We start from the raw sequence: 25,295 nt of genomic DNA, 5'->3' as shown, positions 1-25,295 counted from the left end.
AATGGCTACCGTCAGCTGCTTGGTTACCAACATTCTTCACAATATCTCGTAGTTCAACAGAAGAAAGAAACTCGTATGGGTTTGGAACAACATGAGGAGAGAACTGTCAGATTTGGGTGAACTATCGCTTTAATATCACATGAGAAGGAGCAACATTCCGAGTATTCCTGTTTCTGTCTTTATCTGCATGTTGATACATAATTGTAAAAGCTGCCAGAAGCTGAGACAAACAAATGAAAAGACTCAAATGAAGCTGAATACTCATACGAACATTTATGGAAACACAGTCAGGATCTGTTTGTGAGATACCTGTGTCTCCAGCATCATCATCCTCATCAGCTCGTCTTCATCATCATCATCTTCACCGGGTTCAGGGCAGATGAAGCACCCCTCTCTCACGAGGGGCACATATTCACTGATCCGAATCCTCCATCTCTGAACCGAATCTGCTGGAATCACTTCGAGTCCTTCTTTGATTATAATCCGAGACACGATCAGATCGGATCAATCCGGCTTCAGGGATCCACGATCCGGTTTATACAAACCACCATAACCTGTGACTGAGAGGAATAGATCAGGAGACGGGGAAGGAATCCATCATCACGAATAAAATCCTGATATTAAATCAGATTCAAAATGGAGACAGGCGCTGCTGAAGATCCCTGATTTCACATCACGTCCATATTTGATTGCAGATCTGTTTATCCGTCATGTATCGATCTGATCTCGGGGTTTGATTCTGAGCATCAGGTCCGGATCGGTTCCGTCACGGTTCGTGTGTCTGTTTCGATCAGCGCTCGCCGAATCCGCATCGGCTCTGAAGCGCGCACACGCCGCGGAAGCTCCGAATCCGAATCCGAATTATTATTGGTTTTTCGCCCGCGTCCTTGACACAGACCCAGATCTGATGTGGGTTTGTGGGTCTGCGGCGGGAACGCGCACGGGAGCGCGCTCTCGGGAGCGGAGGGCGTGTGCTCGCTTTAGATGACACACTACACACACTGCGATCAGACGCTCTTCATGTCTCACACACGGCTGTGTTTAATCTGCATTAATGCCAGGCATGATCAGGTGATGCTGATGCAGGCCTCGCTGCTGGAGGAGTTTCCATGGAAACAGAGAGATGCTGACTGAATACTAGTGTGCTGCGTACTGCACAGTGCATACTACGTAGGCTACTGCTTCAGAACAGTATGCGAGGGTTTCAAACAGCTGTAATGTAGTAACCAAAGGAAGACAGTAATGAAGTACATTTACACTTTTTATGTATCTGTACATTACTTGAGTAGGCTTCTATCCTTAAACTAAACATATTACATTACAATCAAATCCATCTACTCGATTCAGAAGCAGTCCGAGGGTGATTTTATTTTACAGACAGCATCAGTAATCTCTATTGTAGGGCTACAATCACTGATTTACCAGCATCGTTTGAACACTGACCAGTTGCAAATGTGATATTTATTTACAGTCATTTAATAAGTTAACTTTGTGATGTATATTATACACAATATTGTCTGATTTTGCAAAATAGTGTAAACAAAAATAATACTTACAAAGCCACAGAGCAACTGTTGTGTGTCTCCTAACAAAACTCAGTATTAGATGTGTTTGAAGCAGTAGAGTAATGTATTGTTAGTTGCGTCAGAGGCATTTGGTATTGCAAGTAATGCCTCTGAAGCACCTAACAATACATTACTCTACATAAACACTGACTAGCTTATAGTACCATTGAGATAAAGAGCCACATTTGAACAGAGTGTTGTAGATAAGATGAACATGCTTTAAAACTCAGCAACACAACTGGAGCTGTATAACTTTACAACAGCAACACTGCTTTAACCAAAAAGCAACACAGCAAGATTCTTTTGACATCAAAACAAACCTCCAGAAATGCTCTGTATGTGCTCTCGCTGTACTCTGATATCATACACATAACGGTCTGCAGAGCTGCTTCAAACACACATAATACTGAGCTTTGTTAGGAGACACACAACAGTTGCTCCCTGGCTTTATAAGTATTATTATCAACAGATTTATAAAACATTAATGATTTAACGAGTCACTGCTTGATCAGATGTTTCCCAGAGAAACACAGGCGCTCCGTTATTAGTGTGAAGAAACGCATGAAGAGCAAGTATTGCTGATTATTAATGCAAAATGACAGTTAAAGGCAGTTCATCATTGAATTCAGTGATGTCATCTCAGTTCAGTTTAAATAGCATCTTTGTAATCAAGTCGATGATATCGCTGTAAATGAAGTGTCCCCAACTAAGCAAGCCAGAGGAACCAAAACTCCATCAGTGACAGAATGGAGAAAAAGAGACAGTAAACAATCTCTAATATAAATACAGCCGTATAAAGTCCATCACGTGACCAGTCTCTTCCTCTGTTCTGTATTTATAGTATTTAAGACCAAAGTTCTGGAGTGTTTCTGGAGTCCATCTGCTGCGTGTGTGTGTTTGAGAGAGAGAGGAAGTGTCAGTGTGTGTGTGTGTGTGTGTGTGTGTGTGCGTGTGAGAGAGAGAGAGAGAGAGAGAGAGAGATTGAATTTCATTTTTACTTTGAGAAGGTCTATCCTCCCAAGTTTCTTTTAGGACATCTAAAACCCCCTGGGGCTGACGTCCATAAAGAAGCTCAAAGGGGAAACACCCATGTCACGTGACTACAGCTAAATGAAGCCTTGAAGTGTTTCACAAGTGTTTCGACAGGTGGCATGGTCCGCCGAATCAGCGTTTGACTGACACGGTCGGGTACAGACCACACAATCACACATCTGTATAAAAGTGAAGTCAATGCATCTTGACCTCGTGGGTTTTTCTGAGAAGAGTTTGATTTTGAGATAGCGGATATTTGGTGATATAATGACATTTATAGTGCGATTTGTTTAGTTATATTTAGGCTTACATTTAAATTTACACATTGACTGATAGGCTAGAGACAGACAGAATATACATATAGTGACACATTACTAGATGCATAGATAGAAATATATATAGACAGATAGATTAATAGATAGATACTGTACATATAGATTAATAGTGTAATAGTAATAGATTAACACTGGAGTGTGCTTCGCTGATGCGTTCAAACACAACTCCTGGTGAGCAGGTTCAGTCTATGTTAGGTTATGTAATCTGATTCATATAATATATACTTCATATATCCCGTCAGTGTAGGATTTGTTACTAATTACTGTTTTCATCATCATCATCATCAACACCAGTAGAAACACAGGACAGTTTACAGGAACTTTTTGATAATTGTTTCCATGAAACCCAGCTGATGCCACAGTGGAAGTGAAACAATACCTCCATGATGCATTTTTGCCCAGAACTCATGCGCCCCTCATTTACTGGAAAGAGAGAGCAGTAATCTTTCCTCATTTGTATGTCCTTGCTAAAAAATATCTTTGCATGCCAGCAACAAGTGTCCCTCGTGAGAGGATTTTTTCAAAGGCTGGAGAAATTATCTGTAAAAAAAAAGAAGTAGGCTAAGTCCTTCCACAGCAGAGAAATTAATATTTTTGAATAAAAAATCTCTAAAAAAGTGAGACATTGTGGCTTGATTTCTTTTATTAATATTCACTTTTCATGACCAAAATAACATTATGCACAGTGAGAAGCCTACAGGTTACATGCTTCACATATTAGAAAAATACAATAATAATAAAAACAACACATTTTTTAATGTCTCGTTGTCAAGGTTGTTTCAGATCAACACCTGTAAGTGACCACTAGGTGTCCCCGGTGAGACGGGCTCGGGTTGACTGCTGCTGGTGATCTTTTATTCTTTTATTCAGCAGTTCACAGAGCTCTCCAGAGCAGACACAGTGTTTTCACCAGCGAGCAGTCTCTCTCTCTCTCCTGGGCTCTTTATGTGTTCTCTCCACATCAGTTACTGGAACAAGACACAGGTGTTTATCATTTGACGCACTTACTCTCCGCTCGTCTCTCAGCTCTCTCTCCCTCTACAGACCTCGCACACGTGTATTTGACAGCTGATAGCTTTGAGATTGTAGATTATTTGTTTTGTTTTACCATATCTCATTAGATGCTGTCTTGAAAAGTCTTGATCAAGCACACTTTTATTAACCGTTTTTAACATAATATTAAAACATAAAAGAACATAAGAGCATAATAGAGCAACATAGCCCGCCATACAAATACTACTACGAATAATAATTTATTATTATTATTAAATACGAATTTAAATTTACAAATGAACATTTAACTAATATGTATTTTTTTAAAGAATGTGCTAGGATTAAATAATCATTCATTCTTATTTTTTTATAGATTATTTTAATTATTTTTTGAACTTATAAATGCATAGATGAACAGAGAGATCACATTCATATCTCAAATATAAGTCAAAACAAACTAAAATCACATCTTTAATGATGGATGAAAATTCAGAGTTGAATTAAAGCGGAAATGTTGAAATTATATTATATTATATTATTATTTTCAGAACATTAAATTATATTATATTTGGAACATTTTTGTGTACAAATGAAAGGAATTTTCCATACAATATAATGAAGCTGTCAACACTGGAACGTCATCATGGGTTCATAAAATATAATCATCGTTTCTTAATAACATGGTAGTATGTAGATATAAGTAGATAAACGATATTTTGCAACAAAATAAGAAAAAGAGCAGGCAGTTTGAGATTAGCTAAATTATATGCATCGCTTGACAATATAAAACTTCTGTAATTACTTCTACAACTACATCACTAAAAGTCTATTTTTTTTTTATTATGTTACAATAAAAATAAATAAACGGGCAATTGTTAGTTGTCAGAAGATGTAGAGATGGACGAATTAATTTTAAAGTGCGCTTCTTTAAATAATGCTGGACCGAGCCTGCTTCTGAACAGGAAGTGATCGTGTTTGGCGCACAGGTGACCCGGATGTGGCGCAGGTCGTGTTGACATCAGAGTGGCGGCGATCATCATCATCAGATCATGTTCATATTTCTGCGATTCTAGAGCGTCGAAGCGGCGCGTCAGTCGTTCTGCGAGCGTCAGGTAAGAGACAGCCGCTGTCAATCACCGATCACCGGCGGGAATCTCACGCGCTGTATTTAGCATGCTAGCGGCTAGCCGCGCTAACACTCTTCACAAGATCAACATTCACACACTAACAAGAGCGAGTCACCATCTACAGTGTGTGTGTGTGTGTGTGTGTGTGTGTGTGTGTGTGTGTGTGTGTGTGTGTGTGTGTGTGTGTGTGTGTGTGTGTGTGTGTGTGTGTGTGTGTGTGTCTCTGTGTCTGTGTCTGTGTCTCTGTGTGTGTGTGTGTGTGTGTGTGTCTGTCTCTGTGTACGCGTGTGTGTGTGTCTGTGTCTCTCTGTGTATGTGTGTGTGTGTGTGTGTCTGTCTCTGTGTGTGTGTGTGTGTGTGTGAGTCTGTGTGTCTGTCTGTCTCTGTGTGTGTGTGTGTGTGTGTGTGTCTGTCTCTGTGTGTGTGTGTGTGTGTGTGAGTCTGTGTGTCTGTCTGTGTGTGTGAGTCTGTGTGTCTGTCTGTGTGTGTGTGTCTGTGTCTGTGTCTGTGTGTGTGTGTGTGTGTGTGTGTGTGTGTGTGTGCGGTGTGTGTGTGTGTGGTGTCTGTGTCTGTGTGTGTGTGTGTGTATGTGTCTGTGTGTGGTGTGTGTGTGTGTGTGCTGTGTGTGTGTCTGTTTTTTTTTTTTTGTGTGTGTGTGTTTTTTTGTGTGTCTGTCTGTCTGTCTGTCTGTGTGTGTGTGTGTGTGTGTCTGTCTCTGTCTGTTTCTGTGTGTGTGTGTGTCTGTCTCTGTCTGTGTGTGTGTGAGTCTGTGTGTCTGTGTCTGTCTGTCTGTCTGTCTGTGTGTGTGTGTGCGTGTCTGTCTGTCTCTGTGTGTGTGTGTGTGTGTGTGTGTGTGTGTGTGTGTGTGTGTGTTCAGTATGTGATTTGATTGATTGGCTTGACGGTTGTTACAATGTATTGTCAGATCATAGTGTTTACATTGAATTTAGAACAGATATATATGTAACAAAAACATGCATGTATATACATTTAAAAAGTACAACACATTAACATTTTAGAGTTTATGAATAATGTAAAATTCAATCTTGCTTCTATTAAGATCAATCAAGTTCACAACCTATCACTTTACTCATATATTCTGCAGCTGTGTAATCTCTCTCTCTCTCTCTCAGACAATATATAATCTTCCCTTTCACCTAAAAAAATAATGTCTCTCTCTCTCTGTATGTGTGTGGCGCTCTCTCTCTCTCTCTCTCTCTCTCTCTCTCTCAGGTGCAGCAGCTTCTCTCCAGGGTCTCCATGTGTGTCTCCTGAGTCTCGGAGTGTGTCGTGTTGTTGTTCTTCTGTTCTGAGTGATCGAGGTCATCATGGCCAGTAAAGCGGGAGACGACCCAGACAGCCTGATGTCTCTGTGCACCGTCTTCTGCCTGAAGAACCTGCGGAGAACCATGTGCTACAGCGAGGGCGAGCGGAACCAGCTCCAGCTGCGGCCCGACGTCTTCCTGCCCGGCGAGATCTGTGACCGGCTGGTCAACGTGTGGGTAGAGCTTAACTTCCAGAGATAGCGTAGTGTACTATCTGAAATTGAACTGAGCTGCATGATGACATCACTGTATCAATGAGGAACCGCTTTAACTGAAAACTGAGTGTTTGCTGTTGTCCTTCTGCATTATTACACACTGTTTAATACAGTAAAGCTGCTGACACAGTCTGTATTAATCCTGGAGGAGTGTGCCGATGGTCACCTGGTGCTTCTGATCCGCAGGTACATGGATCTGGTCCACACTGACAGTGACTTCAAGCAGCAGGACGGCTTCTTCCAGCTCTTCAGTGACCCGCGCAGCACCAGACTGACCCGCCTGCAGCTGAGGGAGGATCTGGTGCGAGACCGAGACCTGGAGGCCATCGGGAAGCAGGTGAGAAACTCCCGCTGTCCTCCGTCTCCAGCATCACCAGAGCCGGTCAGAGCCGGTCAGAGCCGGTCAGAGCTGGTCAGAGCCGGTTAGAGACGGTCAGAGCCAGTGCTGCCAGCTTCTGTCAACAGAGAGTAGCTAAAGCCAGATTTAAATCTCACTAAATGTCACTCAATGACTAATTAGCATATTCATGACATCATTGAGTCGTATAGAGACAGTGCACATTTAGGCCACGCCCACATGAGTGGGGGGGCAATCCCACACTCTCCACTGACTTTGTCTGCTGTACAGCTTGTCACACATTGCTCTGTTTTTGTTATAAGTCAGAAATAACAAGGAGGCAGCTCAGTGACAGACAGAGAGAGAGAGAGGTGTGTGTGCTGGGAAAGCAAGCTAAGGTGTGTCTAAGAAGACGCTAGGTGCCTTTTTTTTTTTTTGAAAAAAGTCGCTAGGGTGTCTAGCCACAAAGTCGCTAAGCTGGCAACACTGGTCAGATCTGTTCTTCTGCATTGTGACAGAAAAACAATAAATCCAAAAACAATACATGTAAGCTGATTGGATGTTGAGGATGTGGGCGTGGCTCTCAAAAGTGTGTGCAGATTAGTGTGAGCTTAATGATCATAACATGTGTCCAGTGATGACCTTTTGATTAAATATGAGGCATGTGCACAGATGAAATGTTCACTACAAGATCTATAAAACACGTTTAGAAAGTAGGTAGTGTAAGATTTCAGTTCATGCCAACTTTAAATGCATTTCTTGTGTGCATCAGAGCAGGTGAGTCTAAATACTTTCACTTTCAGTGTTTGTTCTGTCTTTATGATTGTAAGACAGCCGGCCGATGATCAGCTGACCACACGCTTTCACTTTCAGCTCTTGTGTGGTAATACTGAACTGAAATCTTTTCATTCAGAAATAATATAAATATCTGAAATATGTACTCTGAAATGGCTAAACTTGTGTTTTTCCACCCAAACAGCCGTGTCGTCTAGAACATTTAAATACAGACGTGAAGTACAGTACAGTTCTAGTTCAGAATAATCAAAGCATGAAAAGCATTAGGAGAAATCTATTTAATTATTTTCCTTCATTATAACAACACAAAGCAATGAACAGAAATACATAGTGATGTAGACAGAAGTAATCACACAGAAGCAGTCATCAGTAGCACAGGTATATTTGTAGCAATAGACAACAATACATTGTATGAGTCACAATTATACATTTCTCTTTTATGAAAAAATCATTAGGATATTAAGATCATGTTCCATGAAGATATTTAGTAAATTTCCTACCATAAATATATCAAAACTTAATTTTTGATTAGTAATATGCATTGCTAAGAACTTCGTTTGGACAGTTTTGAAGGTGACGTGTGTGTTCTGTTTGCAGGATCTGATGGAGCTTCACCTGAGCTGCTGCAGCCATGTGACGGCGCGCGGCCTGCGGACGCTCTGCAGCTTCAGACACTCGCTGCGCTCGCTCAGTCTGTTCGGCTGCTCCAGCATCTTCTTCAGGAAGACCGGCGCTCCGCTGGCGGCCGGCGAGGACCAGGACGAGGACGAGGACGAGGAGGAGCGTCTGCAGCAGCGCACCGTGGACCTGGACTTCAGCTTCCAGGTAGACTGACTCCACAGTCTGTGCTCACACCAAGCACAAGTGAATATGAGCACCGCATCACTCGCTCTAGGTGTCAGTCGCACAAATAAAAACATCACATGATCAGCTGTGGTGGAGATAACTCCGGTCGCTGATTTGTACCTGTTGTGAAACACCCAAATATGATGGAAGCCAAACGCAGCACCATCCAGAGGAGGACTGTTCCTGCATTAATGTGTTCAGTTTTACTACTGAGTCTTTCTGTGTGAACTCAACCACAGGTCCCCGGCTCGAATCAGAGATTATGCTAATATTTATTCTGAAGAAAGATAAACATGTATAGTGATGAAAACCTAAATATTAAATGTCGTGGATGAATATTTACTGAGTAATCCACTATTTTGTAGAGTGTGGTCAAAATGGCAATTTTCACCTGAGATTCAGAGCTAAATAACAGGGGGTTATGTGTTATGTTATTTTCACACAGAGATCAGTAGATCTGTTAGTAGAATCTGTTGAGTCTTGCTGTCTTTGTTGCATCATGTGGCAGTGGTGAGCGTTCAGAACTGGGGAAAGAGCACTTTTCAAGCTTTTTCTCCAAAGTGTGCAGGCCTGTAACTTGTGTTCTTCAAGGTGTATGCCGTGCCTCCAAGCGTTCTTATTCATTTGCTATTAACATTCTACGTTTCTTATTTTTTTAGTTACACGTTTTTACTGATTTTGAGTTTTGTAAACCCATTTAAGTTATTTGTAATTTTATATTAGGCATATAGCATGGTGTATTTGTATTCGTATTGTTGATAAATGTTCTGTGATTACACACAGGCTAAGAGAGTTTTGACGTATTTTCTTGTTGCTTGATTTGACGCCGAATTGCAGTTAATTTGAAAGTAAAACGCACATTTTACCAGCTGTTTAAAAGCGAAGGGAAGTGGGGAAAGGAGGGAAACTCCAGCGATTGACCGGTGTGAAAATGTCCCCACCCTCACGACCCCAGGGCTTTAACCGTCTGCGTCTGCTGAACCTGGGCGGCCTGCCGGCGGAGCTGGACGTGGAGACGCTGCTGCGGCCGTTGCCGCTCTGACCTCGCTGGACCTGTCTGCTGTCCATCTGCCCCGGCCGGCCTTCCTCACGCAGTGGAAGGAGAGACTGGCGTCGCTGGTGCTGTACAACGTGGAGCTGACGGAGGAGCTGATGCACACGCTGCTGCAGATGAGCAGACTGAGGTCACCTTCACACCAGCGCTTAAAGACTGCAATAAATACAGTGATTAAAGAAAGAAAGAAGTCTCTTCTGCTCACCATTTATTTGATCAAAAATACAGAAACAACTGTGAAATATTATGATTTAAAACAGCTGTTTTCTATGTGATTATCTATTAAACTGTAATGTATTTCTGTGATGCGCAGCTGTATTTTCAGCGTCATTACTCCAGTCTTCAGTGTCACATGATCTTCAGAAATCATTCTAATATGATGATTTGCTGCTCAAGAAACATTTCTGATTATTATCAATGTTGAACACAGTTGTGCTGTACAATATTTTTGTGGAAACTGAGATACATTTTATTTTTCAGGGTTCACAGATGAACAGAAAGTTCAAAAGAACAGCATTTTTTAAAAACTGGAAATCTTTTGTAACATTATAAATGTCTTTACTGTCACTTTTTTCACAATTTTAACGCGTCCTAATTTTAAAAAGATCACTTAAACATCACTAATAGTTCAATAATTCACAAAATAAAGCATTTTTCATCAAAACATATATTCACATAGAAAACAGCTGGTTTAAACTGCTTTAATATTTCACAAGATTACTTTCTGTTGTATTTTTGATCAAATAAATGCATGCTTGAGCAGAAGACTGGTGGTGTATGTGGAGCAGAGCAGTGATCTGTGTCGTCTGTTCTGTCTGCAGACACCTGGATATCTCCCGAGAGAATCAGAGAGCGTCTAAATTCAAGATGACGAGGAAGATCTTGAGCAGTATCGTTCAGAGTTTGGTCCATCTGGTGTCTCTGGACATCTCTGGACACATCATGCTGGATAACTGCACGGTGCCGGCGTTTGAGGACGCTGTGGGCCGGCCGAGGTGAGGACACACACACACACACACACACACACACCCATCACACGCCGATCCCTCTGTGTTTGTCTGAGTGTGTGTGTTTGTGTGTTTTGCAGCATCGAGCCGTGTAAGAGCAGCATTTACCCGTTTCAGGAGCTGAAGAGACCGCTGCAGTTCTTAGGACTGTACAACACAACGCTCTGCAGCGTCACACACATCCCCGCGTATAAGGTACTACACACACACACACACACACACACACACACACAATCACACACAGCATCTCTTCTTCTATCGCTCCAGTGCTCTGACTGTATTGGCTGTGTGTGTGTGTAGGTCACTGGCTCCAAGAACGAGGATCAGATCCTGAACGCTATCGAGGCGTACACAGAACAGCGACCCGAGCTGGCCCACCGAGCCATTAACCAGCTGTTCGACATCGCCCGGATTCAGCACTGCAGCCAGCTGCTGCGAGCACTGCAGGTCACACACACACACACACACACATCTAGCACACTAGACATGTGCTGGTATTCGGTAATGCGATATATTACGGTTATGAATATGCACGATATTGTTATCGCGGGCACTTCTAAATACCGTGAATAATTATACATTACAAATAAATCAAAACTTTTGATTCATAAAAACAATCTACTACATATAAACAACTCAAAATTAACAACACCGCTGTATGCTGCTTGAAAGACTCATGTGCTGCTGTGATGTAAACAAGCAGCATGAGGAGCACATTCACTCTCTGACAGCAGATGGCGCTAAACTGCAGAAAATTACTTACTCTGGAAACTCCATAAATAAAGCAGCTGTGCTACTTTCTAAAATAGATTTAATTTCATCACAGTGCCAAATACTTAAATATTATAGACCTAATAGGCTATTTCATTTCAATTTGTTTTATTTATTTATTTATTTTTTCATTTTAATCTGGACTACAACATGCCCTAGATATTGTTTGAAAGTGTTTTGATTCATTAATTCATTTTTACAATGCAGAGGAAACACAGAAGCTGCATCTGAAGTGATATTTACATGCATTTACACACTGTTTAGTGCAGGACATGAATGCATAAAAAATGTTTTGATATTAAACATTAAATGTTAAAAACTATAATTTGAAATTATTTGAAAAAATCAAAAGATACTTGAAATGTGAAATTAAAACCGCCAGTAGGTGGCAGCAAGTCACTGTTAATAAGTGAATCATTGCGACTGAACCGAGTCATTTAAACGGTTGATTCATTCAGGAATGAATCACAGTCATGTTGCTCATTTAGCATCTAAAACGTAAGTCTCTTCTTGATTTTTGATCTGTTGTAAAAATCAATATTACATTTGTAATCATGGTAATTTTGGAGAAAAAAACAGCACTCTTTGTGTCATGTTGATTAACTATATGAAATGATATAAATATATACATTTTCTGTCCCCATATCTTGAATTTTGTGATCATTCTAAATGCATTTTATTAGACTGAACACAAGTTTATTAGAAAGAACACAATGTAAGAGTGCACTCTGTAGGGGTGTTTTATTTGGTTTTTGCAAAATACTCAATAATGCCAAATCACACAAACAACAATTACAATATTATCGCAGATGATGTATCACACACCTCTAGTGCCAGTGCAGTTAAATCCATAATATCCAGTGCAGTGCGTTCATGTGATCTCTGACTGCGGTGTCCCAGCGCACACGCATGTAACACGTGTGTCTGGTGTGTGTTTGCAGCTGGTGATCACAGCACTGAAGACTCATAAATATGACAAGAGCATTCAGGTGACGGGCAGCGCCGCTCTGTTTTACCTCACCAACACCGAGTACCGCAGCGACCAGAGCGTGCGTCTGCGCAGACAGGTCATACAGGTGGTGCTCAACGGCATGGAGCAGTACCAGGAGGTGACGGTGAGTTCAGCGCACACACACACACACACACACACACACACACTCTCACTCTCACTCTCTCTCACTCTCTCTCTCACACACACACACACACACACACACACACACACACACACACTCACACTCACACTCTCTCTCACTCTCTCTCTCACACACACACACACACACACACACTCTCACTCTCACTCTCTCTCACTCTCTCTCTCACGCGCACACCAATTTAATGTGTATTTGCATGCTTAAAAGTATTAGCTTACTCACTCACTCACTCACTCTCTCTCTCACACACACACACACTCTATCTCTCTCACCTATCTCTCTCACACACACACACACACACACACTCACACACACACACACACACACACACACACACACACACTCTCACTCTCTCTCACTCTCTCACACACACGCACACACACACACACACACACACACTCTCACTCTCTCTCTCACACACACACACACACACACACACACACACACACACACACACACACACACACACACACACACACTGACACTCACACACACACACACACACTCGCTCAGACAGAACCCACGCTGCAGATGCATGAAGGATGTTTCAAACGTCTGTGATCTGAGGCAGCACTGCATGATAAATGCATGTCACTCAGACTCTGTGTGTGTGTGTGTGTGTGTGTGTGTGCAGGTCCAGAGGAACTGCTGTCTGACGCTCTGTAACTTCAGTATTCCTGAGGAGCTGGAGTTCCAGTATCACAGAGTCAATCTGCTGCTGCTGAAGATCCTGGAGCCGGCGCGTCAGGACGACTCCATCCAGCGCATCGCTGTCCATCTGTGTAACGCACTCGTCTGTCAGGTGGACAACGACCACAAAGAAGCCGTCGGCAAGATGGGATTCGTCAAGGTGCTGTGCTGCTCACAGAGCTCTGTGTTTCTGTGAAGTTTAGATGTTCGCTCTGGTTCTGGACAGTGATCTGTAGGGGTGTAACGGTACACAGACATGACGGTTCGGTACTTAACTTGGTTTTGACGTCACGGTTCAGTATGGTTTCAGTAAAGCATGAGGAAAAAATACTAAACACAAATTAATGTTTTTCTGAACAAATTGCTCTTTCTTTAAATAAATTCAATTATAAATAAATCCAAAAAATGTATAGGCCTAAAAATCCACCTCATCTTCTCTAAACTACAGGGAGCCCTTTTACATTACCATAAGATTACAATCAACAACAGAGCCCAGACTTAAATTAAATTACTATTTATTTTGATCTGTAATAATCAGCACTCAAATTAAAAACTCGTTACAAACATGTAAGTTGCACTCAATGCAATTTTTAAATTAACTTATAAATTACAGGCTACAATTTCTATTTGCTGTTAGAACTGAAGCATTTACACAGCGAGCTGTCACACCTCATCAAAGAGAGCCAAAACAGCATTTATTCTAGGAATTTCCTGCAAAAATTTAATGACTTGTTCGGTAGATGTGCAGACTGAACTGAAAGACCCGTACCGAACATTTTAAGTATGAAAACATGTACCGTTACACCCCTAGTAATCTGTAATGTGCTGCATTTATGAAGCGAGGCTTCACTCAAAAATGATCATTCTGTATATTCACTCATCATTTTTGTCCATAGATTGAAAGTCTTGATAGTTAAGATTTTAGAGCTACCAAAAAAAGCTTCTAACATCATAAAAGCAATCCATATGAATCCAGTAGTTTAATCCAAGTCTTCTGAGGAGAGATATTTGCTTTAAATGATGAACGTTTAATTGAGGCTTTTATTCTCAACACTGGACCAGTGAGGTGTTTAAGCTTCAGTTTACTGTGTTTGATGAGTTCTATATATGTGATCATATATCTAATACCATCAGTGCATTTCTCATGAATGCTTTCAAAAGGGGAATAGCATTAGACTGTTAGCATGTAAAGCATAGCATCTGTGTCCATCTAATGGTTTGAATGGTTCTTTGTCACAGACAATGCTGAATCTGATCCAGAAGAAGCTGCAGGACAGAATGGTGAGTCATTACCGAAACAGACTCATCTTTGATTTAATCCTGAAACACTCATCACTCATCAATTAATAATTGAATCTTACCCATCACTTAAACATTAACTAATAACAATCATTGATGATTCAGAAATTAAACAGACTCATCACTGGTTCATTAGTGAAACAGACTCATCACTGATTCATTAGTGAAACAGACTCATCACTGATTCATTAGTGAAACAGACTCATCACTGATTCATTAGTGAATCAGACTCATCACTGATTTCATTAGTGAATCAGGATTCATAAGTGAATCGGACTCATCAATTACTCATCACTTAAACATTAGTGAAACAGACTCATCACTGATTCATTAGTGAAACAGACTCATCACTGATTCATTAGTGAAACAGACTCATCACTGATTCATTAGTGAAACAGACTTCATCACTGATTCATTAGTGAAACAGACTCATCACTGATTCAATACTGAAACAGACTCATCACTGGAAACAGACTCATCACTGATTCATTAGTGAAACAGACTCATCACTGATTCATTAGTGAAACAGACTCATCACTGGAAACAGACTCATCACTGATTCATTAGTGAAACAGACTCATCACTGATTCATTAGTGAAACAGACTCATCACTGATTCATTAGTGAAACAGACTCATCACTGGAAACAGACTCATCACTGATTCATAGGTGAATCGGACTCATCACTGATTCATAGGTGAATCGGACTCATCACTGGAAACAGACCTCATCACTGATTCATTAGTGAATCAGACTCATCACGGGAAACAGACTCATCACTGATTCATTAGTGAAACAGACTCATCACTGATTCATTAGTGAAAACAGACTCATCACTGATTCATTAGTGAAACAGACTCATCACTGGAAACACTCATCACTGATTCATTAGTGAAACAGACTCATCACTGATTCATTAGTGAATCAGACTCATCACTGATTCATTAGTGAATCAGACTCATCACTGATTCATTAGTGAAACAGACTCATCACTGATTCATTAGTGAAACAGACTCATCACTGATTCATTAGTGAAACAGACTCATCACTGATTCATTAGTGAAACAGACTCATCACTGATTCATTAGTGAATCAGACTCATCACTGATTCATTAGTGAAACAGACTCATCACTGATTCATTAGTGAAACAGACTCATCACTGATTCATTAGTGAAACAGACTCTTCACTGGAAACAGACTCATCACTGATTTTTAATACTGATATTAAACTGATATTTAATTTGTTAGTTTTTATTACAAGTCATGAAAACATTTTTGTTTTTTTATGTATTTTATGTTACCTATTATTTTTTTGAATGAATGTTTTTTTTATTATATGTGATTCTGCTAATGGGAATCAGTTTTTCTGGTTTTAGTAAGATTTAACGCTGGTGTGTGTGTGTGTGTGGGTGTTTAGTTTGTTTAATGCTGGTGTGTGTGTTTAGTTTAGTTAACACTGGTGTGTGTGTGTGTGTTCAGTGTGATCAGGTGATGGAGTTCTCGTGGAGCGCGCTCTGGAACATCACAGACGAGACTCCTGATAACTGTCAGATGTTCCTGGAGTGTAACGGCATGAATCTCTTCCTGGATTGTCTGAAGGTCCGTTCATCACAGTTTCAGTGGATATATTGTATATGGCTGTCCCAAACGCAGCCTGAATTATGACTGACTGTCAGCAGAATCTCTGCTGCTCCCTCATCTGCTTGATGTCTTCTCTCCTGCAGGAGTTTCCTGATAAGCAGGAGCTGCACCGTAACATGCTGGGGCTGCTGGGTAACGTGGCTGAAGTGAAGGCGCTGAGGCCGCAGCTGCTGACCAAGCAGTTCATCACGGTGTTCAGGTGTGAGGCGCTTCTCTGCGTGTCGTTGGCTCAGTGTTTGCTGTGTGTGTGTCTAACACCGTGGCTCTGCCCGCAGTGAGCTGCTGGACAGTAAAGCGGACGGCATTGAGGTGTCTTATAACGCCTGCGGAGTCCTGTCACACATCATGTTCGACGGGCCGGACGTCTGGACCATGGAGGAGCCCAAGAGGTCACATGTCATGGACAAAATGTGGGCGGCCATCCAGAGCTGGGACGTCAGCTCGCGACGCAACATCAACTACAGGCACGTCAGCGTCCTTGGGGACATATTTTGTGTTAATGCAAAGAGTGTAACATTACTAGTATTATTACTAACATTATTAGTAATATTTTTATGACATCATTACCATCATCATTGATTTCTTTAATCACATCATCTTAATGACATACAGGTTTGCCTGTCTAATGGCTGAGAAACTAGTTAAGATCTAAAATCAGACCAATGTCATTTGTTTAAAAGACACTTGACTCACTGACTGTCCATCTGTCTGTCTCTCTCTCTCTCTCTGTCTGTCTCTCTCTCTCTCTCTCTCTGTGTCTCTCTCTCTCTCTCTCTCTGTGTCTCTCTCTGTCTCTCTCTCTCTCTCTCTCTGTGTCTCTCTCTCTCTCTCTCTCTCTCTCTCTCTCTCTCTCTCTCTCTCTCTCTCTCTCTCTCTCTCGTCCATCAGGTCGTTCGAGCCCATCCTGCGTCTCCTCCCTCAGAGCTGTGCTCCGGTCAGTCAGCACTGGGCCACCTGGGCACTTTATAACCTGGTGTCCGTTTACCGTGAGTAACATCCTCATCAGATCAGATTTCACCCCAAAATAATGCCTAATTCTCAGTGTAACGCTGTATGAAAGTCCTCCTGTCTGTATCATTAAGATCAGAGTCAATAAGAATGACTGTGAGGTGTAAACACACCCAGAAATCATCACTGACTCTCCCTCGTGTGCTTCCACACTGGTGTGAGTTTCTGTCTTCTGTTGAACACTAAAGAAGATATTTTGAAGAATGCAAGTAGACAGTTTTTCCCCCGTGCTATAGAAGTCAATGGCTACCGTCAACTGTTTGGTTACCCACATTCTTCAGAAAGTCTTCTTTTGTGTTCAACAGAGGAAAGGAACACATACAGGTTTGGAACGACGTGAGGATGAGTATGTAGTCTGTTTTTCACTGCAAGGGGTCTAAAGCTCTTCATGATGACAGACAAACACATTCCTAATTCTTATTAAATTCAGTTCAAACAGGCTTCATTCTCTCTCTCTCTCTCTCTCCCTCTCTCTCTCTCTCTCTCTCTCTCTCTCTTCTCTCTCTCTCTCTCTCTCTCTCCCTCTCTCTCTCTCTCTCTCTCTCTCTCTCTCTCTGGTCTGTAGCGGGTAAATACTGCCCTCTGTTGATAAAGGAGGGCGGCGTCATTCTGCTGCAGAAAGTTCTAGAGCTGGAGTCCTCTCATCAGGAGACCAAGGACATGGCACGGTGAGATGAAGAAATAAAGGCTCCTCAGAAGATGTCACACACTGTTTGTTAAACTGGTTCATGCTTGCATTAATGAATCTTATAATCTTTTGAGGAAGAAATAATTACCGATCTCAACTATAAACTGAACAAACACACTAGATCAGAGCTATACTGTTTTAATGTTTAGTTTTAACCCTGTAAAGCCGTATATAAAAAACACACTTTTTCATCTGGAGATATTACTGCAGTTATTCTGACCTTTACTTGATCAAAATCACTCAAGATCTGACACCAGAAGCAGCAGCTGAAGCTGATTACACTAAAAGAGCTCTGAGCGGATAAACACTCTGAACTCTCAGAGACAGAAGACACGAGGAGATGAAACCGCTAGAGTCTGATCATGAGGATCATTTAGGAGCTTTAGAAATCTGTGTATCTTGATTCAGTAGCTGTAGTTAAAGTTTTGGAAATGACACAAAGTACACATTAATACACAATATTACACTGAAAAACACAAAGGAGTGGAATAAGTTCTCATAACCATCATGAATTTGTCACTGATTCGTGAGTCGTTTGAGCAGTTCATTCAAAAGAGTCATTCATGAATCACATCATGCTGAAGATCTGATTTTTGTGTGTCTCATGTCCTATAATCACTCAGTTTCAAACAGAGAAGCGGTTCTGGGTTGGTCTGACGCAGTGTGTGTGTGTGTGTGTGTGTGTGTGCAGGAAAGTGATGGAGCAGTGTGAGAACTTCAAGGAGGATCCGATGGACACCAGCAGGTAAAGAGTGACGGTCACCAGCGCTGGACGTCCATCTGCGTGATGTTCCTCACTGACACTGACGGCACAGAAACACCTGTGTGTTCATGAGGAGGACGTTACGCTGCTCTCCTACAACACACGTGTGTCCCGTCACACTACAGTGAGCTCACGAGTGTGTGTGTGTGTGTGTGTGTGTGTGTGTGTGTGTGTGTGTGTGTGTGTCGGGCTCGTTTCTGTGTTGCACATGGACAGCAGTGAGAGCTGCCTTATTCTAGAGGTGTTTTCTCTGTTTTTATTTGTAAATGATAATGTGCCCAAGCGAGTGTGTGTGTGTGTGTGTGTGTGTGTGTGTGTGTGTGAGAGAGAGAGGACGTTCTGCTCGTGTCTTTATAAGGAACAACCGTGATTATTTGTCTGAAGACAGCGAGCTGGACACATAAGCTTGACTGACTCTTCTCGAGGGTCCGGGATCGATCCTGAGACCCGGCTCCTCTGTTCTCGTCTGGAAGGAAGTTCTCGTCTGGATGTTTTGACGGCGTCTCTGTAAACACTCCTGGTTGGAAATCTCTGGAGGTCCCGGCGGAGAACTCAATCACACATCTGTCATTAAACAGATTCTCTTTTGGGGCGCTCATCATTCTTCTTATGTTGTATTTTAAATCATATTCACTTTTTATTTGCAATCTCATGACGAACATGATCGTGATCGACTGGCAGCGGATCAGATGTTTATCTCCTGGAACGATGACGATGATGACGATGGTTTATCAGAAGAGCTTCGATCTGCGTTTCCTGCAGGTTTGTGCTGTTTAACGAGGCACTTGTTTTTCTACACGACTCTGAACTGCAATAAAACCATGATGTACTGAAGTAAGATGTCCACACAACACTGGGTGTAAAGAGAGATTAATAATAATAATAATAATAATAATAATAGCTGTCCAACACTCTGTTCCAGTCGTTATTTCTCACAGACGGTGATGATTGTCATGATGTGATCTCGGTTCATCGGGTGTGGTTTTAAATCAGTGAAACAGCTGTGTATGTGATTATGATCTTTACCTTCTGAATTTAAACAGACTCCTGGTGTGGGAACAGTTTGAGATATTGTAATATTTCAGTATCTGTGCTTTGTCTGCTGGTGAAAGATCTTTGTGTGTGTGTGTGTGTGTAAAAGAAGCCTGTTATTCACTTCGACAGAATTTAACAATGTCTCTTAGGATCCTTCTTGAATTCTTTTGATCTTTATAAAATCATCAAATACAGAATGTTACAAAACTCCAATATCAGCAAAAGTGACTTCACTGAAGAATTCATTTCTTTTATGCTTATTTTTTTTTTGTTGCAAATAGAGATAGAGATTATAGAGAGTTACTGGTCTCTTAGAAACATATTTTAACTTTTTTTCTTACTTATAAACTTATTTCAAAGCTTTAAAAGCTTTTACTTGCAGAATCTTTGTGGGAAAGTTTTAGATATGGTTTTTCTTCATTTGTATAAAAGCATCTGTTGAAAAGAGTAACTGTATGCCCTTGATTCATGACTGGATCTCTGTGAAGTGAAGATACTGAACCGAACTGAAGCGGATCTGGACTCGAGCATCAGACTCTCTGTGGACCGAAGGTAAGACTCGTATTGCTTACTCAAGTGATTATTACAGAGAAGATGCACATTTATTAAGTCTTCAAGACACGATCTTCACCGAGTGCTTCAGAGAACAGATTTCATGATTTACCCTGGCAGTGTACAGCTTTTGATTGTTGGGTGATGCTTAAGTTTAGGTTTTTAATGAAGAAAACATTTAGAAACATTCAGACAGCTAACAGTAAATAATTTACAATTTATTAATGTTTGTGACCGATTATTTTTCAATAAAGTACACGTGCACATATGCTGAAGCCTGAGCAGCACCACATGGTTTAACTAAGAGAAGTGATTATTATAACCATATGTACACCATTTAAGCACTGGTTATTATACATTATACCCTTTTTTTTTAAATAATTTAATCAATCTGTCAATCAAAATCAATCTGTCCAGGATCTGCGTACCATATTTATCTGTTTTTCCATTTGAGTCTCGGACGCATCATCAGCAGTGTTGGGGAAAGTTACTTTAAAAAGTAATGCATTACAATATTACGTTACTTAGTTACTTTTTAAGGAAAGTAATGCGTTATGTTACTTTTGAGTTACTTTTTAAATCTGGGCAGGGCTTGCTTGTTTGCTTTTAATATAAAAAAGTTATTTTACAAATGTAAATACTCTTTCACAACAAAAGTGAAGTGAATGTGGCTCAGGCTGAAGGAAGTGTAAATTCAGGTCTGTACAGTAGAGGGCGCCGCTCAAACTAATCACATGAAGAATATGACAGGAGAAGAAATTTAGCAATAACACAAACACAAATGTGTCATTTTTGGTTATTAGTATGATTGAATTAGATCATAGAAGGTCAGTAGCAAAAACACTGGTTCATAAAATGGGATAAAATACATAAATGATATTAGTCTTATTTAACATGTAATTATTGCCTGTTTGTATAATATTCTGAGTTTGCATTCGACAGTTTTTAATGATTTTGAGGAGCACTGAATGTGTTTTTGTGCAGGTGAGATGAGTAAACGTTCATATTTAGTCTAGAACTACAGTAAGATCATGTTCACACACAACGCTCTGCACTTACTCCTGATTTCTGTCAATTCTGTCTTTCTACATTAAAAAGTAATGCATTACTTTACTAGTTACTTAAAAGAGTAATCTGATTACGTAACTGGTGTTACTCGTAATGCGTTCCCCTCGACACTGGTCTGGACAGACACCTGATAATGTTCTGCTAGATTTCTGTTTTGTTGAAGGACGGTCGCAGATGCTAACGGATCAGCGAGGCTCAAACCTCACTCAGACTTGCTCAAAGCAGCTTCAGCTCTGTCTTCATGCAGCAGATTTGTGGGATTCTCTCTTGTAGAGTCTCCGGAGATCACACAGTCCTGATTACTGACCTCTGCAGAGCTTGAGTGCTCTCTCTCCTCTTCAGCGTCTGGTGTTTCAGTCTCGTCCTCGGTCTGGACGCGCAGCAGGGGGCTCAGATCCAGGAAGGGTCTGTGAAGTGGAATTATGGGTCTGACCGTGTTTTTTTGAGCTTGGATTGGTGCTGGAGAGCTTTTCTCGCTTACTGACTTTGGTTTTCGTCTTAGGCCAAAATCTGTGCGTGTTGATTTTACTGCAGCTCTGACAACCGTCTGCAAGTTTTCCTCCCACGCCGGACAATCCTCACTTATTTCAACCGGTAAAAACTCGTCATCCAGCGATGGACAAACGCTCCCCTGTTCTGTCTTATTCTTTGGCGCTTCCTCTTTGAAAGTGACCCGAGGCGTCCTGACAGCTTCGATCTTTTCCTCTTTCTCCAGCTGCTCGAAGTCGACAGGTTCACAGGGCGATGAAGACGCACTGTTCCTAAAGAAATCCGTGATCTCTTCCTGCTCTTCTGCCTGATTCTCCACAGATTCTTCTCTGTGGTGTATCACGTATCCGGCGAGTCTGAAAGGGTCGTGCCGTTCCTCGGGGCGTTTCTCAGGAACAGCGTCAGCCAGAGTCTCAACCTTGAGCACAAACTTCTCCAGATAGCCTCTGTCCTCGGAGTCAGACTCTTGACTGTGGAAGGATTTCTCAGAGGTCACGCTCTCGACGTCTTCGTCCTGCTTCTTCCTGGCTCCGACGGCGTCTGCGTACAGGTCCGAGTAGAGAAACGCCAAGGCTTTGGGCTCCTCGAGCAGGTTGAGGTCGATGATTTTCAGAGGACCTTCGGGAAGGTATATGGGAGTGAGGACCGACTCCTCGCTTCCAAACAAGACGCTTCCGCTTTCCTTCAGAGAGGATTTGGAAAACTCTCTGTCCTTTTCACTAACACTCGCAGCAGAAGGTGGCTCACTCCCTCCGCCGTAAAACACATCGTCCAAGTGTTCACCAGAAATGTCTAGCATACTCACAGCTGAGGAGACTCCAGAAAGTCTTGTTTCCGCTTCAGGACCAGCTGCTTTATCTTCTTCTTCTGTGACCTTGTCCTCTGTTTCCTGCTGGGCTTCTTCTACTGGTGCTGCTCCTGCTGGAGCTTGATGGTCAACCAGCGTGAACTTCTCGAAGTAGTCTTCGGTCGTCTGTCCTCTTCGGGACACTTGAATGGGCGGAAGCTGGATCTGGACACCGGGATCTGGGTTCACTAGAACGCTCTTCTCCGTCTCTACAGTCTCAGTATAAATGTCCAGCTCAGGTTCATCCAGGACCTCTGGGGATTTCACAGCAGGCGTCTCCTCGAGGTAATACAAGTTATCTTCCAGACCCTTGCTCTCCTCTTCATCCAAGGTGGAGACTCTCGGCGGAGCGATGATGTTTAGTATCTCAGATCCTTCAGAGACGAGACTGAACAAACGCTGGTGCTTTCCTTCTCTCTGAGCTGTTTTGTGCTCCTCTGTTCCTTCTTCTTCTGGTGTCACATTGGGCAGGGACACTTCCACCATGGCCGGTCTCTCCGCTTCAGCGAGGATCTCGTGGCTGACCTGAGGGAGCGTCTTTGATTTCTCAGACTTTGGCTTCCTCTTCCTTCTGCTCATCAGTTCTTCGTCCATAATGAAGACGATCCTGCCGGCCGCTCCGGAGCCGCAGCAGCTGTATCCGGGTTCGCTGAGCTCCGAGGCCCAGGGTGTGGAGCAGCGGCTGGAAGCGTTTTCCCAAACGATCCCACTGTCCTCGCTCTGGACGGTCACCATCGAGAAGGACGGGTCCATCATCAGGCAGTGGAGCTTCGGCTTGACCGCACCATCCTGGACCACCTCTCTCAAACTGCAGGGTATTTAGCATTAAGCATTTCATTAGTAACAAGCTGATTTTTGTGATACACTACCAGTCCAGAGTTTTTGAACAGTAAGATTTGTAATGATTTTAAAGAAGTCTCTTCGGCTCACCAAGCCTGCTTTTATTTGAACCAAAACAGTAATATTGTGAAACACTTTTTACTATTTAAAATAACTGCTTTCTATATCTGTTAAACTGTAATGTATTTCTGTGATGTGCAGCTGTATTTCCAGCATCATTACTCCAGTCTTCAGTGTCACATGATCTTCAGAAATCATTCTAATATAAAAATTTTCTTCTTTCAGGATCCTTTGATGAATAATATTATTATTATTATTATTATTATTATTATTATTATTATTATCATCAATATTTAAAACAGTTGAGTAATTTTTTTTTCAGGATACTTTGATAAATAGAAAGATCCAAAGATCAGCATCTAACTGAAATAAAAAGCTTTTGTAACATTTATACACTATTCCATTCAAAAGCTTGGAGTCAGTATAATTTTTAGTTTTTTGGGAAAGAAATTATAAAAAATTTATATAAATTTTTTTATTTGAGTAAAGATGCTTTAAATTGATCAAAAGTGATGAAGACGATTATAATGTTACAAAAGATTTCTATTTCAGATAAATGATGTTCTTCTGAACTTTCTATTCATCAAAGAAACCTGAAACAATTCTACTCCGCTGTTTTCAACATGATAATAATTAGTGCTGTCAAACGATTAATCGCATCCAAAATAAGTTTTTAACATAATATATGTGTGTGTTGTGTATATTTATGATGTGTATATATAAATACACACATACAGAATATATTTTGAAAATATTTACATGTATTTACATGTTTATTTTTATACTCATGTAATTTATATTATATATAAATATATTTAATATACAAACATAACATATTTTTCTGAAATATATACATGTGTGTGTGTGTATATATATAAGTATTTAATATAAACAGTACACACACTTATATTATGTAAAAAAAAAACCTTTTATTCTGGATGTGATTAATTGTGATTAATCATTTGACAGCACTAAATAATAATAATAAATGCTTTTTGAGCAGCAAATCAGAATATTAGAATGGCTTCAGAGGATCATGTGAATGGAGTAATGATTCAGGTTTGAAATCACATGAATACATTACATTTAAAATATATTCAAATAGAAGACAGTTATTTTAAATTTAAAATAAAATTTCAAAGTTTTACTGTTTTTGCTGTACTTTGGATCAAATAAATGCAGGCTTGGTGAGCAGAAGAGACTTCTTTTAAAACATTAAACATGATACAGCGGTGGTTTGATGCTTGATCTCCTCTCAGCTCTCTGATGTGTGTCTGAGCTTCTCACCTGTTGCTCAGATCCTCCACCGCGTCGTCCAGCTGTTCTTCTGCCAGCGTGTCGTCCAGCAGTGCGGTCATCTGGCTCTCTGGATCCATTATTTCCATCGTTTCCATTTCTTGTTGCAGGTTGCATTAATCAGAGGCGAACGAGTCGCTCTCTTCGTGTCATTTCAGCTGTGGGAACTTTCTCTTGCTCAGCGTTATCTGTAAATAGCCTCCCGGTTTCTGCCTCTGCTCACTGCATCTACTCGCATGTGCCAGTCATCCCCAAAAGGTGAAATTTTAATTGTGCTCAAGATTTATCAGCCCATCCTGGTAACAGCAAGGCTGTCCAGAGTTTAACTTTGCGATCCTGGTGTCAGATTATGGAAGCAGGGATTGGGTTTTTTTGCATCACCCTGCCAAACCTAAAAATACTTCACAGATACGTGAGCTTCTCAGAGGCGCTGCAGGTCATGACGAGTCGAAGGAAAACAGACTAG

The 25,295-nt window shown here is 41.2% G+C and overlaps 3 protein-coding genes across 3 annotated transcripts in view; 1 reads left to right on the top strand and 2 right to left on the bottom strand.

The window, feature by feature from the left end:
• LOC109097850 (ral guanine nucleotide dissociation stimulator-like) overlaps positions 1–1,064 on the bottom strand; it is a 25,612-nt gene extending 24,548 nt beyond the window's left edge. The window contains exon 1 of the mRNA XM_042748021.1: positions 310–1,064. Coding sequence (XP_042603955.1) covers positions 310–336 — 27 coding nt within the window. The 5' untranslated portion in view covers positions 337–1,064. The remainder of the gene's footprint in view (positions 1–309) is intronic.
• A 3,814-nt stretch (positions 1,065–4,878) lies between these two features.
• Positions 4,879–19,551, top strand: LOC109046225 (protein zer-1 homolog). The gene is given in 18 exon segments (XM_042748024.1): positions 4,879–5,037; positions 6,286–6,550; positions 6,779–6,929; positions 8,322–8,549; positions 9,526–9,601; positions 9,604–9,754; positions 10,446–10,619; positions 10,712–10,826; positions 10,932–11,078; positions 12,344–12,517; positions 13,188–13,403; positions 14,483–14,524; positions 16,022–16,141; positions 16,267–16,382; positions 16,459–16,647; positions 17,072–17,169; positions 17,757–17,859; positions 18,571–19,551. Coding segments are annotated over 17 exon segments (2,328 nt in total). The 5' UTR covers positions 4,879–5,037; positions 6,286–6,380; the 3' UTR covers positions 18,629–19,551.
• A 1,305-nt stretch (positions 19,552–20,856) lies between these two features.
• Positions 20,857–25,245, bottom strand: si:ch1073-398f15.1 (cardiomyopathy-associated protein 5). The gene is made up of 2 exons (XM_042748028.1): positions 24,821–25,245; positions 20,857–23,441 (listed from the first exon to the last, which is right to left on the bottom strand). The coding sequence occupies exons 1-2, from the start codon at positions 24,925–24,927 to the stop codon at positions 21,500–21,502; spliced, it is 2,049 nt and encodes a 682-aa protein (XP_042603962.1). The 5' UTR covers positions 24,928–25,245; the 3' UTR covers positions 20,857–21,499.
• Between the last annotated feature and the right edge of the window lie 50 nt (positions 25,246–25,295).

This window comes from Cyprinus carpio, chromosome B21 (assembly GCF_018340385.1).
Source record: "Cyprinus carpio isolate SPL01 chromosome B21, ASM1834038v1, whole genome shotgun sequence".
In the NCBI taxonomy this organism is placed as follows: Eukaryota; Metazoa; Chordata; class Actinopteri; order Cypriniformes; family Cyprinidae; genus Cyprinus; species Cyprinus carpio.
Note: the sequence above shows the minus strand (reverse complement) of the source record. Positions and strands in the feature narration are given on the sequence as shown.

What these genes read in the sequence shown, in the direction of transcription:
- si:ch1073-398f15.1 (XM_042748028.1), bottom strand. Translation starts at nt 24,927, where the DNA reads ATGGAAACGATGGAAATAATGGATCCAGAGAGCCAGATGACCGCACTG. An exon ending in GTGGAGGATCTGAGCAACAG is followed by an intron (nt 23,442 to 24,820) that starts GTGAGAAGCTCA and finishes AATACCCTGCAG; the next exon opens with TTTGAGAGAGGTGGTCCAGG.